Genomic DNA, 16455 nt, shown 5'->3' with positions numbered 1-16455 from the left:
AGACGGTTCTCATATTTGCCAGAATTTTGCTCAGATAATAAGAGAAGTTTCCTGTTTTAAATGAACATTGGTTCACCGATGCCAGCTCATGAATAATCAACAAAGTATGTAGTTCCCTAGACACTCATAGAATATTACGCCTGACCTAGTGTAACTTCACCATCACTGTAATGCTAAAAGGCTCAGGGCACTGCCAAACCTTTTCTCTCGGCTCTAACAATTCAATCGGTATCACCTGTCTGGTTGAAATGAAAGGATCAAAATAATTGACTTAATCCTGCTTCGTCAGGTCATGGCTGTTTTGACAGTTTTGAAAATTTTCTTCAGAATCTACATACACATATACGACAATAAAACTGTGCTCACTTTGAGAAATATGGAACTCGATCGTCCTGCATGTGTGTGCGTGTGATACAACGCATTCTTAGCTATGATAAGGGAATAACAGCACAACTAGATAAGCCTTGTATTTTAGTAGCATGTCTTATGAAACTATACAGCAAGCGAAAGCAATGCCCTTGTTGCCAATACAGCGTATTAAGAGAGGTGACTCGTCATACCCATGTGATATCAAGCGCTGCCAACTCACATGAGGAATATGAGTCACTGCGGAGATACAAAAGTAAATCTTAACAACTGCCTAGCAGAGCGATTATTACGATGGCAGATCCTCTCAAATGCTCACTTAATCACTTTTGTGGATATAATAGTGATTGATATGGTGCCAGTTTAATGGCAATTTCCTAAATTTTCTCTAGTGCAACCTGGAAATATAACCTGCCAAAACATGCTACAGATTCCTTGATAAATCGCTCCATCAACTAAGTGAAGGGTGACCTCATTACATAGCTAATGATAGTTACCAGCTATTGTGTAATCAACATGAGGGCTTCCTCTATAAAGGGTTGCTTTATAAAGGGTTGCTTTATAAAGGATTGCTCTACGAAGGATTGCTCTACGAAGGGTTGCTCTACGAAGGGTTGCTCTACGAAGGGTTACTCTACGAAGGGTTGCTCTACGAAGGGTTGCTCTACGAAGGGTTGCTCTACGAAGGGTTGCTCTACGAAGGGTTGTTCTACGAAGAGTTGCTCTACGAAGGGTTGCTCTACGAAGGGTTGCTCTACGAAGGGTTGCTCTACGAAGGGTTGCTCTACGAAGGGTTGCTCTACGAAGGGTTGCTCTACGAAGGGTTGCTCTACGAAGGGTTGCTCTACGAAGGGTTGCTCTACGAAGGGTTGCTCTACGAAGGGTTGCTCTACGAAGGGTTGCTCTACGAAGGGTTGCTCTACGAAGGGTTGCTCTACGAAGGGTTGCTCTACGAAGGGTTGCTCTACGAAGGGTTGCTCTACGAAGGGTTGCTCTACGAAGGGTTGCTCTACGAAGGGTTGCTCTACGAAGGGTTGCTCTACGAAGGGTTGCTCTACGAAGGGTTGCTCTACGAAGGGTTGCTCTACGAAGGGTTGCTCTACGAAGGGTTGTTCTACGAAGGGTTGCTCTACGAAGGGTTGCTCTACGAAGGGTTACTCTACGAAGGGTTGCTCTACGAAGGGTTGCTCTACGAAGGGTTGCTCTACGAAGGGTTGCTCTACGAAGGGTTGCTCTACGAAGGGTTGCTCTACGAAGGGTTGCTCTACGAAGGGTTGCTCTACGAAGGGTTGCTCTACGAAGAGTTGCTCTACGAAGGGTTGCTCTACGAAGGGTTGCTCTACGAAGGGTTGCTCTACGAAGGGTTGCTCTACGAAGGGTTGCTCTACGAAGGGTTGCTCTACGAAGGGTTGCTCTACGAAGGGTTGCTCTACGAAGGGTTACTCTACGAAGGGTTGCTCTACGAAGGGTTGCTCTACGAAGGGTTGCTCTACGAAGGGTTGCTCTACGAAGGGTTGCTCTACGAAGGGTTGCTCTACGAAGGGTTGCTCTACGAAGAGTTGCTCTACGAAGGGTTGCTCTACGAAGAGTTGCTCTACGAAGGGTTGCTCTACGAAGGGTTGCTCTACGAAGGGTTGCTCTACGAAGGGTTGCTCTACGAAGGGTTGTTCTACGAAGGGTTGTTCTATGAAGGGTTGCTCTGAGCGTTTGTAGCATCTAGAGAAGCTACAAGCACTACCTCGTCAAACTGATGAGGTCACGGGCTAGCCGGGTCACGCACTCAAGGATTTTCGCCACGCACATACAAAACAAAAACAACAGGGTAGACCCACTTTTCGTGGTCTTCCGCACGAATATTCAAAAATACTAACAAATGTCAATTCAACCGGCCAAACACAACCTACAATTTGGTGAGCAACCTATTAATGTATCCGAATATCTCATATAAAAAAGGCCAACCAAGTTGCATAATGGTTAATACCCATCTTTTCTCTGGAAAAATACCTGCCCGCGATTTTTGGCCAAAAATAACCAGGGTTCATTATACACCAAAATGTCTCTTACGGGTTCCGGAAGTAGTCCGTTATTTAACATTATTGGGTGGGTCCATTGTTCCCGTACCGAAACTTAAACTATTTTTAAGCCAATCAAATTCACGTGCTGAATAAATCATGAGCGCGTAAATGAACTACTACAACTAGCGCGTAGGTATTGTATTGTGATTGGTTTACTTGTAGCTTCTATTCGGGGCAGGGTGTTTATATGAATGCCCGAACTTAATAAACAGAACGGGCTACCTCTGGAACCCGTGAGAGACATTTTGGTGTATAATGAACCCTGGTTATCCTTGGTCAAAAACCGCGGGCAGGCATATTTCCAGAGATAAAATGGGTATTAACCATTATGTAACTTGGTTGGCCTATTTTATATGAGATATTCGGATACATTAATTGGTTGCTCATCCATTAGTAGGTTGTGTTTGGCCAGTTGAATTGACATCTGTTAGTATTTTTGAATATTCGTGCGGAAGACCACGAAAAGTGGGTCTACCCTGTTGTTTTTGTTTTGTATGTGCGTGGCGAAAATCCTTGAGTGCGTGATTCGGCTAGCCCGTGGATGAGGTAGTGCTTGTAGTTTCTCTAACACAGTCGGTGTTAATCCACAATACATCTGTGATCACCTGTGATAACATTGTTCACAAACCCATGTGAGTTTGCTTCAGCGAGTAGTTTTCATTATACAATGCGGTCACTAAAATGATGAAATACTAGTCCAGCACCTACTACTGTATAGTCCCGCACCTACTACTGTATAGTCCCGCACCTACTACTGTATAGTCCCGCACCTACTACTGCATAGTCCCGCACCTACTACTGTATAGTCCCGCACCTACTACTGTATAGTCCTGCACCTACTACTGTATAGTCCAGCACCTACTACTGTATAGTCCCGCACCTACTACTGCATAGTCCAGCACCTACTACTGTATAGTCCCGCACCTACTACTGTATAGTCCCGCACCTACTACTGTATAGTCCAGCACCTACTACTGTATAGTCCCGCACCTACTACTGTATAGTCCCGCACCTACTACTGTATCATGAAAGAAGATATAAATTAGCAATCCACGACAGTCAATCACCGTCACCGACTGTTGTACATGCATGGCAAAATATCGGGAAAGTTTGACAGAAGTAATGTTTCCCGACATACGCCATCGATCTACGGTGCACATTGACGGCGAATAATCGCCGAGAGGGCAATGCTGACGCAAGGCGATACAGTGTGACCCAGAGTTTAACTAACAGAAAGGAGCTAGTGAAAAGTGGCAAGCATATGAGAAGGTGCATGATCAGTGGGACCAGTAGATAAACCTTAAATTTGCATTCAGCTCGAGTGTTAAATGAATAAGAGAGGTAAAAGGTACTTGTAAATGAAAAAAGCCTATTTTTCCGAGAATATGATATACACATATTATTTTTATGCTAAGGAAAAGAACATGCTAACTATTATGAATGCTGTTTTGTATGATAGACTCCTTTAAGAAAAAAGAAAATTTTTCAAATAACTGACAGTAGCAAATTAACTGTTGTACATTGTAGTCTATGTAATACTTAAAACAGGCCTCGTTGTACACGTATATTTGGCTTGCTCAAACTCCAAACTGTCTATTGCGATCTTATCTTATGAATCACTGCTAGCAGGTGAATGAACTATGAGACCAGATAGCTGAGCTTTATGTTACGACTCAGTTTGTCTGTTCACAGTATGTCCTGTGAACAGCAACTGCTGACAAATCATCAAAGCAGTTTTTATGACTTGCAAAGCTTTTTGAAAGTGATAATAAAATCTGTGGCCCATCTCTAAGAACTCCTATAACTGATGCCAGACATTCATAAAACTCATGGCTAGATGAGTCAATGTGTGAGGGTAAGATACCATACAGCAGACACTCCTACTACGTGAATAATCCGTTGTGAGAACTTTCAGATTCAGCGAATTCTAAATTAAACGAAGCGTAAAATACATGTATAATGTATATAGCCTTTACAAGACCTTCTCACACAGCCAAGAGCATAAAAGCATACATACACTTTCGATGTCAATTTAAATCGATTTTATACTTTTTCCCAATAAAAAGGTTTATGCTGTAAAAGAAAACAAAAGGAAAAAATAATGTATGTCGAAAGTAACGCAAAAAATTAAATATCCAGATACCCCTATACATCGTTTTCTCTCTAAATGTGGCAAAAGAGAAAATGACACTCATTATTCAAATCGGATTTGAGATCTTACAACAGCTCAACACTTCACATTATATGAAATTTCTTACGTAATAAATCCTAATTAATCTTAAATAATATGGTGCAAAAACTTTACATAAATTCTTTATATTCAGCTGAATTTGGGTAAAAGGATGTTTACATTATCAGTACGTCTTCTGTACAACCTTGCATCATAATGTAGACGCCTTAGGCTAACATCCCCTCTAATAATAGCTATCATTTAATTTAAAACATTCGCACCTCCTAGCAGATCGGCTACTTAACTTTCGCGAACAGCCTGTGTGTCTAACATAACGACGGGAGTTAACAAACCTCCTCTTGTCTGCTATAAGAGATGAGTCTTACGATGCTGTTATTCGCCCATTCATAGCCCTTCCTTAGCTGAACAGTCTGTAAAAGGTACGAGATACTAAATCAGTTGTCATGGATACAGATAAATAGATTCCTTCGCATTAATGAATGCAAATGGATTACAGATGTTATCAGTTAGATAGCATAACATTAAATTACCATGTTCAGGCAGGTATATGAGCCTTTCCAGCTAGATAGTATAACATTAAACCATAACTGTCACGAACAACTTCTATCGTACTTACTAGGTAAATCAGACACGCTGATTCCGATTTTGTATTCAAAATAAAGATTAGTCCACTAACCTTCAAAGTCATTTAGTCTTTTGTAAAGCGTTGCAATATCCGTTTCGAAAACAACACATTTGGCATTACAAGCTCCGCCCATAGATATGTGACGAAACCTAGCTTTTTCAGGAACAGAAGTTAGGAACGTTTAGTCCGATTTAGAATAATAGAGATGGGTGTCCTAAAACCCATTATTATCTAAATCCAGCCTGTAAAATAATTTCAGTTTTTTATGAAAGGTATATAAACTATTTAAAATTGCTCGTAGCTTGTTACATGACGTTTAAATGGGCTGAACGCCGAGAAAAATGACTCAAAAAGCGCGGTTTTATCACAAGCTAGCGTTGTTATCATGCTTTTTAAATATGCAATGCTAAATAGCTCATCTACCTTTCAGAAAAGGTTGATATTATTTTTAAGATTGAATTTAGATATTAATGGATTTTAAAACACCCATCTCTATTATTCTAAATCGATCTAAACATCCCTAAGTAACTTCTGTTCCTAAAAAGCTAGATTACGTCACGTATTTATGGGCGGAGTTTGTTATGCCGATCGTGTTGTTTTCGAGACCGATACTAAAACGCTGTAAAAAAGCCTTCATTGCTCTGAAAGTTAGTGGACTAATCTTTATTTTGAGTACAAAATCGGAATCAGCGTGTCCGATTTACCTAGTAAATACAATAAAAGTTGTTCGTGACAGTTATGGTTTAAATTACCATGTTCAAGTAGCAGGCTTTCATAGCTTTAAACAGTTAGATAGGATAGCATAAAACTACCGTGTTCAGGCAGCTATAGGAGCTTTTTCGATAGATAGCAACAATAATGATGACAATGATAACACTAAGCTGGACTAATGGGAAATACTAGTACAGAACATGGCAACATGTAAACTAGGATTTGAAACAATCATCATGTTTGCAGGCCTGTATTCCCTGGTTGCAAGTTGGGGCGGCAAAAGTTAGGTGACTAGTTATGAACATCTGGGGGTTTGGGAGAGGTGTAATCCTTTCATAGAATAAGGACCTTATAAGCATCAACAACCCTCAAAATATGCATAAATGCAATCAATTGTTAGCATCAAAATTTACATAAACATATGGTTTATGGTACATGGAAGGCAAAACTTTTTCTTTATTCAACGAACGGTAATAAAATTACGATATAAAGCTCATGACACTACAGATTTCTGTAAGGGAAATTGACAGAACAAGAGAATAGAATTACTTTTTTATTACAATAGCTCTTGTTCTGTCAAAGTGTCCATGGCAGAAATCCTTTACAACTGATTCTGTATCCATTTCAACATCTTTATATATGTGTAATATTAGAAGATTATTTAGACGATCCTGTCCCATAGTGCTCCTCATCGATTTTTTGATTCGGTTATGCTATGATAAGGAAAATGCAAGTTTGGGCTCTTCTTCACACCCCCACTATAAGCAAAAAAGTCCAGTTTCCGAGTCTTAACAAAGTCTCACAAGATCACTCATTTGGCGAGACCACCACGGAGACAATATAGAACGCTAATTGCTAGTAAATTAGTTGTTGGAAATTCCAAATGAATGAGCTTAGACTGCAATTCTTAGTACTTAGCCGCCAAAAATCACTAAAAAGTTGGGCGGCTCAGCCGGCCAGCCACCCCAGGAAATACGGGCCTGCATGTTTGAACCACAATGAAGTGTCAAGTATATTAATCTACACTGCTGATAACTTTGCTTATAGGTTCTGAGACATGGATGTCTACAGCCTGAAAACTGATGACCTGTATACATATGTAATGAGGCATTTATGATCAATCATGAGCATCTCATGGGAAGATAAGATCACCAATCCTCAAGTATTGGAATGATCAGGAGAACCATGACTCAAATCAACCTTATCTAAATGAGTTCAAGGTGATTTGGACATGTTGGCTCATGATCATTTTTCTTAAGAACTGATGCACTTCTAGTAGTTCTAGTTGAAGGAAGGAGAACGCAATCAGCGGAGACCTAAATGAAATCTTAAAGACACCAGCAATAGGAATATAAAGGAAAGGAACTGTAACAAATGGTAAACATTGACAAGAAGTAGAGTAGGCTGGAGATTTTGATTAAACCAAAACGATGAAAGTAATTTATGACCTTCTCCAAACAGTGACTCCAACAACTATAGTTAAAAGTTGTATTTCAGCTTTAAAGTGTTACAGTTGTAGGCCTACAGCAGAAGCATACATTTCAACTAGGCAGAGATAGAAATGACCATATTTGAACTGTCAGGTTGCTATGATAATGGTGACTTTAATAATTTAGTATTGCAGATGGATTTATATAATGTATTTAATTTGATGTTATATATAATTATCTGAAGTATTTATCATTAAGTTTGTGAGCGAATCAAACAAAATACTGAGTATTCTAGAGAGGATATTTACTAGTTGAACATATGATGATTTAGTTGAACATACTACGGTTTAGTTGAACATATGACATTTTAGTTGAACATATGACATTTTAGTTGAACATATGACATTTTAGTTGAACATACGACAGTTTAGTTGAACATATGACAGTTTAGTTGAACATATGATGATTTAGTTGAACATACTACGGTTTAGTTGAACATATGACATTTTAGTTGAACATATGACATTTTAGTTGAACATATGACATTTTAGTTGAACATATGACAGTTTAGTTGAACATATGACAGTTTAGTTGAACATATGATGATTTAGTTGAACATACTACGGTTTAGTTGAACATGTGACATTTTAGTTGAACATATGACATTTTAGTTGAACCTATGACATTTTAGCTGAACATATGGCAGTTTAGTTGAACATATGATGATTTAGTTGAGCATACTACGGTTTAGTTGAACATGTGATGATTTAGTTGAACATATGACGATTTAGTTAAACATATAACCCTTTAGTTGACCATATGACGGTTTAATTGAATATACTACGGTTTAGTTGAACTTATGAGTTTAGTTAAACATAATAATACTATGATGGTTAAATTGAGCATACAACGGTTTATTTGAGCATATGACATTTTAGTTGAACATATGACTGATGACATAAACTTGACATCTCTCCAATCCTATCATCATAATTAAAAGCTTTTGATGCTTAAGTAAAGAGACAGTTCGTCAATATAGTAGTCAGCAATCGCTACAACTCACCAGGGATAACGTGTTTGTCACAATTTCCATTTCCATAACATTTCCATAATTCATTTCCATTTCCATAACATTTCCATAATTTATTTCCATTTCCATAACATTTCCATAATTCATTTCCATATTATTTCCATTTCCATAACATTTCCATAATTTATTTCCATATTATTTCCATTTCCATAGCATTTCCATAATTCATTTCCATATTATTTCCATTTCCATAACATTTCCATAATATTTCCATTTCCATAATTCATTTGCATAGTTTTTTCCATTTCCATAATTTATTTCCATATTATTTCCATTTCCATAATATTTCCATAATTCATTTCCATATTATTTCCATTTCCATAACATTTCCATATGTCTAAAATAAAATTTCCATATCCATTTCCATAAAATTATGGAACTATTTATGTTTATGGAAATGGATATGGAAAAGTAAACATTTTCATAATATGTTTAGCGATCCCTGGTGTGTACGTAGGTGTGCGCGCTTGCTTGTCAAATGACCGTGTGTGTGCAATCGTCAACTTTTCCCAAACATGTGATTAATTTATACATAATATGAATATGATATTTGCTTGCTAATATACTTTATTTAAGGTCCAGGCAACATCAAAGCCGTATGCTGCCATTGCCTATAATTAAGCCAGAGACGATTTGAGATAGTTTCTTTCAGACTCCCTTAATAGTTTCTGTAATACCACTGATGTTAGCTGGGTTTGCGTGTTACCATTGTCTGTACATGTAGCCAAGTCCAGAGACAATTTGAGTTAATTTCTTCCAGACCCCTTTAATAGTTTCTGTAATACCACTGATCTTAGCTGTTTGTGTATTACCATTGTCTATTCATGTAGCCTAGTCTATACAATATAACTCCCCTCTGTTTATATCATGGATTACGTGTGTATGTTACAATTTCTATAATTCATTTCTATATTATTTGCATTTCCATAAAATTTCCATAATTTATTTCCATAATTTCCATATTATTTCCATTTCCATACCCTTTCCATAATTCATTTCCATATTATTTCCATTTCCATAATTCATTTCCATATTATTTCCATTTCCATAACATTTCCATAATTCATTTCCATATTTTTTTTCATTTCCATAACATTTCCATAATTTATTTTTATATTATTTCCATTTTCATAACATTTCCATAATTTATTTCCATAGTTTTTTCCATTTCCATAACATTTCCGTAATTTATTTCCATATTACTTCCATTTCCATAACATTTCCATAATTCATTTCCATAGTTTTTTCCATTTCCATAACATTTCCATAATTTATTTCCATATTATTTCCGTTTCCATAACATTTCCATAATTTATTTCCATATTATTTCCATTTCCATAATATTTTCATAATTCATTTCCATTTCCATAACATTTCCATAATTCATTTCCATATTTTTTCAATTTCCATAACATTTCCATAATTCATTTTCATATTATTTCCATTTCCATAACATTTCCATATTTCTAAAATAAAATTTCCATATCCATTTCCATAAAATTATGGAAATATTTATGTTTATGGAAATGGAAAAGTAAACATTTCCATAATATGTTTAGCAATCCCTGCAACTCACCAAGAGATCGGCAGCACTGTTAGATGGAGTGCAGATAAGAATCCTACTGCCTCTGATATTAGTAAACACTTGCAGTACACTTTCTACCAGAGTAACAGTTTTGCCTGTGCCTAGAATATCATATACGTACATATGATTATGGTTATGGCACTGAGTACAATCAGCATTGCATATAGGTCTTCATGGCTTGTATTCATGGCATGGTACTACATATAAAACATAGTATCCATGCAATGTATTGTACTACCCATGTATTATAGCAATTATGCATAGCATGATAATTCATATGCACTTTACTGGATATTGACTGCGTGGCAATGCATATACATTATAAAGTATGATACACTACACATATGAATTATGATACGCTACAAGTATATACTATACAGTATGATACACTACAAATATACATTATACATTTACGATATACTACACATACATTATACAGTACAATATACTGCACAGATACATTATAAAGTACAATATACTACACATATACAATATACAGATATATTACACAGATACATGATACAGTATAATATACTACACATATACATTATGCAGTACAATATACTACACATATACAATATACAGATATACTACACATATACATTATGCACTATAATATACTATACAAATACATTATGCAGTACAATATACTACACATACACATTATACACTATAATATACTATACAGATACATCATGCTGTACGATAACCACAACAGAGTAACAGCAGTGATTAAACATGCAAGTTGTACATAGCATCGTGAACAAAACATTTTTTTAAAGAGACAAATCTTTACTCTATGCGACGAGCATTGTGCATAACACTGAGGTTGAACTAACCTGGAGGACCAAAAATTATATATGGAAAAGGTCGACACTTGGCCTGCATAACTCTCTTGACAGCGAGTCTTTGCTGCTGGTTGAGCGATTTATTCACTAACCAGCTGTCATTGCAAACCTCCAGGGAGTCAACAAACTCCTGACAGCTGGCCTTTATAAAAACATTCCCTGAGAAAAGACCTGCAAATAAATGATAGCAAACGATGACAAGCAACCAGAAATGGTGACCAGTGATGGCAAGCCATGACAAGTGATGAAAAGTGAATATCAGCAATGACAAGTGAATACCAGTGATGACAAGTGATGACAATTGATGGCAAGTGATAACAAGTGACCTAGTTTTTTATGACAATAGCATGCGCAAAATCTTGCAGTTTGAGCAATGCGGGTTTACTCCAGGGATAGTAAGTTAACGACGTGAGATGAAGGCATAGGGGGTCATGATAAACAACAGGATCAGATTTAGAGGGCTCAAGCAGCCATTTTAGGTCCACGTAGTGACTTTTAGTAATTCTAAAGATATTTTCAAGTCCAGTGTGCTTAGTATTTGATGCTATTGACTTTGAAAGCATTGAAAACTTTCATGTATAAATTTTAAAACAATTTCAATTATAAAACACAACTTTTTAAATTATCTCAACTGAACATGGCTAACAGGTTAAAAACCTTGGGAGATACAGTCAAACATGGATAACTCGTCCACGGATAGCTCGAACACATGATTAATTCGAACATTTCCTTTGGTTCGTTCCCACGTAATGATAAATTGCTATAGATAACTCGAACTCAACACTGTTAATTCGAACTGTTTTTTTGCCCAATGGCTACCGAAACGGTTGTTATCGCTTTAGAAAATCACTTTATTCAAAGCCATAGAGGTAAACTTCATCTTTTCGTAATTCATAAGCGTCGTTATTACCACCATCGGCAAAATATTTTTGTCAACGACTTTTCTAAAGGTTTGGTGAAATTTGATTTATACTGCTATACGATGTGTAGCACGGGCTAGCCGGGCCACGCGCGCAAGGATTTTCGCCACGCACATACAAAACAAAAATCGCATGTTGTTTTTGTTTTGTATGTGCGTGGCGAAAATCCTTGAGTGCGTGACCCGGCTAGCCCGTGATGAATAGTTTTCCGACGTTGATTCCGTGTTGAATCAACGTCGGAATGTTGAATGTTTAAAACGTCTTAAAAATTGTTGTAATTAAACTTTAACGTTGTCTGAGCTACAAAAAACTATTCATCGTTTGACCTAAACACAGAATACGTGTGTACATTCAATAAATATCTATTAAAAAACGTGAGTGATATAGAATGTACGTAAAACCTCGTAAAACTTCTAATTGAACTGCCTCGGAGTGTTGCTCTTAACGAATCCCAGGTAAAGTAAGATAATCTTTGCATAAACTTCTAGAAAAAACGGCAAAATTGATCGTGGGTAAAACCCCAAAAGAAAAAAATGTCTTTTCTTTTGAGCATTTCAACAACGATCAAGTTTTGCCAATGTCAATCTGAAAAACGTGATGGCAATAACATCACCTCAAACAACAAACCAATCTCAAGTGATAGAAAAATCTCTATACTTTTTCATAAAAACGTTTTAAACTTTACATTAGAAGCATTTAATTTGAAACAAGCCATTTGTGCTTTTGATTTATATTATAGTTTGTATATGTACATGTATCTACTAATAAATAAGTAAATACATGGACTTGTGACAGTGCTCTGATAACTTGAACGCTCTGATAATTCGAACACTTTTGCTCGGTCCCTTGAAGTTCGAGTTATCCATGTTTGACTGTATGTTAAAAAGTAATGTATCTGTAAACTTCAGCAGTTAGAGAACAACTTTAAAACTAACCAGAACAGCGGAGAGAATGAGAAAATATTAGTGCAAAACAAATTTAGTGAGCTCTGCAGCGACTCCTATAACCCCTTGAAGATGCCAGTGATAACCATTGGCTATTGAAATCAGCTGACATGCTCCTGTCATAATCACGTTTAGTGGGATGGTCAGGAAGCCCCTAGCTACTCATTGCCATATTATTCATCAGAGCTTAATGAGTATAGTAATAATCTTTAGCATTCTTCATCAACAATTAGTTAATATTTCTAAGATGAACAGCAGCAAGATGATTAGCGAGAACTGTTCCTAAATACTCTAATTGCTGGGGACCTAAGCATGTATCTATGTAACTGCGGGGAGGTGCTGCAGGTGTTGCAGTAGTTTTGTAGCGTTGATATACTGCTTGAAGGCTACTGATCAAAAAGATCTACAAGTAGCTAGTAGATTCCTTAGCCTCCACTTTCAAAGTGTTATACATATCGCTGATGTAAAGATCGTAGAAATATTCTGAATACTAAACGCACTAGCGTACTGCAGGCTCATGTGAGAGAGTGTTTGTATCGGGTCGGTTGAATCAATACTTTTGCCCTGAGACACAAGGATACATTTGGATGGAAACAAATCACTTCATGATATAGAATTTATGAGCTCCAATGTAAAGTCTGAACATGCCTTTAAAACATGAATTTAGATTCTAACAATGTCTAGTTTGCTACAACTTCCGGAAAAGTTCTATTTCAACGCCATGGCGCTCCATTATTCAACCCTTTTTCTATAGTGGCATTCAAATAAAGGTGGCATTCAAATAGAGGTTTTACAGTATGTTTTGTTATTCTAATCTTCCAAGTCACAACATCTGTTCATTTTCAAAGCTCCGAAGAACTTTCCTCAATTAAACAACTTTTCTAGTGAAACCTAACCTGCTTTACCATTTTAATAAGTTGATACATCCAAGTAGCTCTAAGAGTTCTAAGTTTGAAATCAATGCTAGGCATAGACCTATTAACTATACTAGACTGGGCAATGCCAAGCTACGGTGTCCTACATAAATAGCCACATTCTTCGCGACGTAACGTCAACGCTTCGTTCACTTGCAGCTGGTCAGGCAAGTGAGTCGTCATTGTTTACATTGAAAGAATGGCAGAGACAGCTTTGTTGCTACATGTAATTTGACATAACTACTAAAGTACACAAGATATTGGTTTAAAATTTTAGATGCAAAGCTTATACACTATGCATTTCCTACCCTGCAAATTTGTAAACATAAAATTGAATATTTCATATGTAAAGTGCCAGTAAAAATATATATTGATCTATTCAAAAAATATTGCAAAATTATCAATGTTGCCCTATGCTATGGGCTAACATGTCCGATAGCTAGGTGTACAAATTGATTTCAAAGGCATACACACTGGTACATCGTACACTGATCGCAGTTGCCATGAACATAAATGTTGGGTCTTAGGTGTTATGCAAACAGCATCAGAAAAATCGTAGAAAACAAACGACAAATGGTACACTTTCCTAAACATATTGTGACAGGCTACACATGACTAAAGACGACCAGTCGGCTGAGCTTTGATCTAAGATTACGCTTGTTAGCTGCTACCTTTGTAGCCTCATAGTGAATTCTAATTCTGACATATCTGGATGTGATAGTTTTAATTAACGCTGCGCTGTGACTTGAGCATGGAAATTCCTGATGCAAATTGCTTTGTAAAACCAATGAAAGAGTCTTCGTGACTACCAGCTTGTGTATGTCTGCAGTGATTCCTTGTAAGTTGACACACTGCCATATGATCTGTTCTGAGCCTAGACATATCTTTGTGATGACAGGATGAGGTGTAAACAGACCACCTCCATATTTTACACTGATTAGTATCGCATCATCCCTGGTGCGTAAATCTGGACAGAAGGCTATAAAGCTGGTGCAATCATTGCAGTTGAGTTTTAAGCTCTGTACCACATAACCTGCTAAATAAATATCATATGTTAATATTATTATAAAAAGTGTATGTATCAACCGTAAAATAAATTTACCTACATCTCACTGATTTGCTGCAGTATTATTTCAAGCCACTCTGCTACCTGTATATCTGTTCTATACACTAACAATAAGTGAAAATAGCTAATACCAAAATACATGTACATACCTAAATCATGTACCACAATATGGGCACTCATGCAGTTTAGCACATACAGCAAGGCTGCAATGTGTGCCAGATCTTTTGTTTTGTAAAAAATTAGGAGGAATTGGTTGTATTTACCTACCGATGTACTCCACTATGTCCGAGACAGATTTTGACAGATCGATTTCCAGCCGTTTGCTTGATTCCAAATAATCATGGAAGTTATCGTCACTTTCTACATGAATTCTTCTTTGTTTATATGAGAGAAGTAGGGAGCAGGAGCCATCTGAGCTATCACAATCAAGACAGTTAGCACTCTGCTAGGTGTGATGTCTGTTTTCACTAGTCGAGCTTTCAGTGCAGATTTGAAGCTACAGACATCTGGATTATTGTTGAAACCTCCCTTGGCCAGAATCTTTGAGGGCAGTGTTTCTATATGCTCCTGTCCAAGCTTGTACAGAAGTAGATACTTGGCCTTGCTAAATGTTAGAAAAATTTAATTCCCTATTCCAAGGTACGAGGTACGCTTATGTAGAGGGTCAGGAATGATCTCTTCAGATTGCTTGGCGGCTGTTGGCTCTTCATAGCAAAGTGAAGGTTCCAGGACTGGCTCATCTCGGTCTGGTGGAGATGATTTAGATAGTGTTGGTCGGCATAACAGTCAGCTATGCTTTAGTTGAGTCGGTTGTAAATATTTTGGCAGAGAATCAAATACTCTTGGTACAGCAGTAGGCTTTAGTATGGCAGCCATCGTCAGACCAGGAGGTCTGCAGGAGATCACTGCCGAGCGCAGAGTATTTGGAAGGCATCCAGTCCTTACGTTTCACGGCGTCTATCCACTTGTTACATATGTCTCGGTGTTTTTCTTCCGATGGAAAGGTGTGGAAACTGAGTTAACTGTCTTTTGCTGGAGTATTAGAACAACCAAATGCACAGCAAAAGTTTTTACTCTTGTCCTGCAAAATAATCAGTAAATAATTGCATTCTTATACTCATAATCATATTATGAGTATATTATCATATACTCATAACTCATATATTCATAATCATATTATGAGTATATTATCATATACTCATAACTCATATATTCATAATTTTATTATGAGACCATCATAAAGTAAAAATCTTTTCGTTGGGTTTAACTACACTTCTAAATATAGCACAGCCATCACCATACTCATTTACTAGCCTATGTCCACCTGCCACGGTGATGAAAAACTTCATGAAATGGGCAACACTTCGTCTACTTCGTGGTTGGCACCTCTTTGTGCGAAGCAACTTTTCAAATATTAGTGCCAGCAATGAACTATAAGAAAACATTTTGGAAAAAACTATTATTTGTATGCATATCTCGGAAAAATCCGCAAGATTTCTTGCTCTTCATATCTAGGTACCTCTCACAACCACACTTGATAACAATTGGAGTAAAATTTACCTTTGAATCATTTCCAGTGCTGGTAGTTGCTCCACTCTCCATGGCTTCCTACTTGAAACTATGGCCTGGACTAGGCAAAGTGAACAAAGCAACAAAGTGAACATAAACCTATTTTCTGATGCTGTTTGCA

At 37.0% G+C, this 16455-nt stretch overlaps 1 protein-coding gene across 4 annotated transcripts in view; it reads right to left on the bottom strand.

Annotated features, from left to right (window-relative positions):
* The window catches only part of LOC137391203 (RNA helicase Mov10l1-like), a 79649-nt gene that overhangs the window by 21936 nt on the left and 41258 nt on the right, over window positions 1-16455 (bottom strand). For all 4 annotated transcript variants that reach the window (XM_068077594.1, XM_068077597.1, XM_068077595.1 and 1 more), the window contains 3 exons: window positions 10913-11092; window positions 10065-10174; window positions 4965-5042 (listed from right to left, as the gene is read on the bottom strand). In XM_068077594.1, coding sequence (XP_067933695.1) covers window positions 4965-5042; window positions 10065-10174; window positions 10913-11092 — 368 coding nt within the window. The remainder of the gene's footprint in view (window positions 1-4964; window positions 5043-10064; window positions 10175-10912; window positions 11093-16455) is intronic.

Source organism: Watersipora subatra, chromosome 3 (assembly GCF_963576615.1).
Source record: "Watersipora subatra chromosome 3, tzWatSuba1.1, whole genome shotgun sequence".
Taxonomy (NCBI): Eukaryota; Metazoa; Bryozoa; class Gymnolaemata; order Cheilostomatida; family Watersiporidae; genus Watersipora; species Watersipora subatra.
Note: the sequence above shows the minus strand (reverse complement) of the source record. Positions and strands in the feature narration are given on the sequence as shown.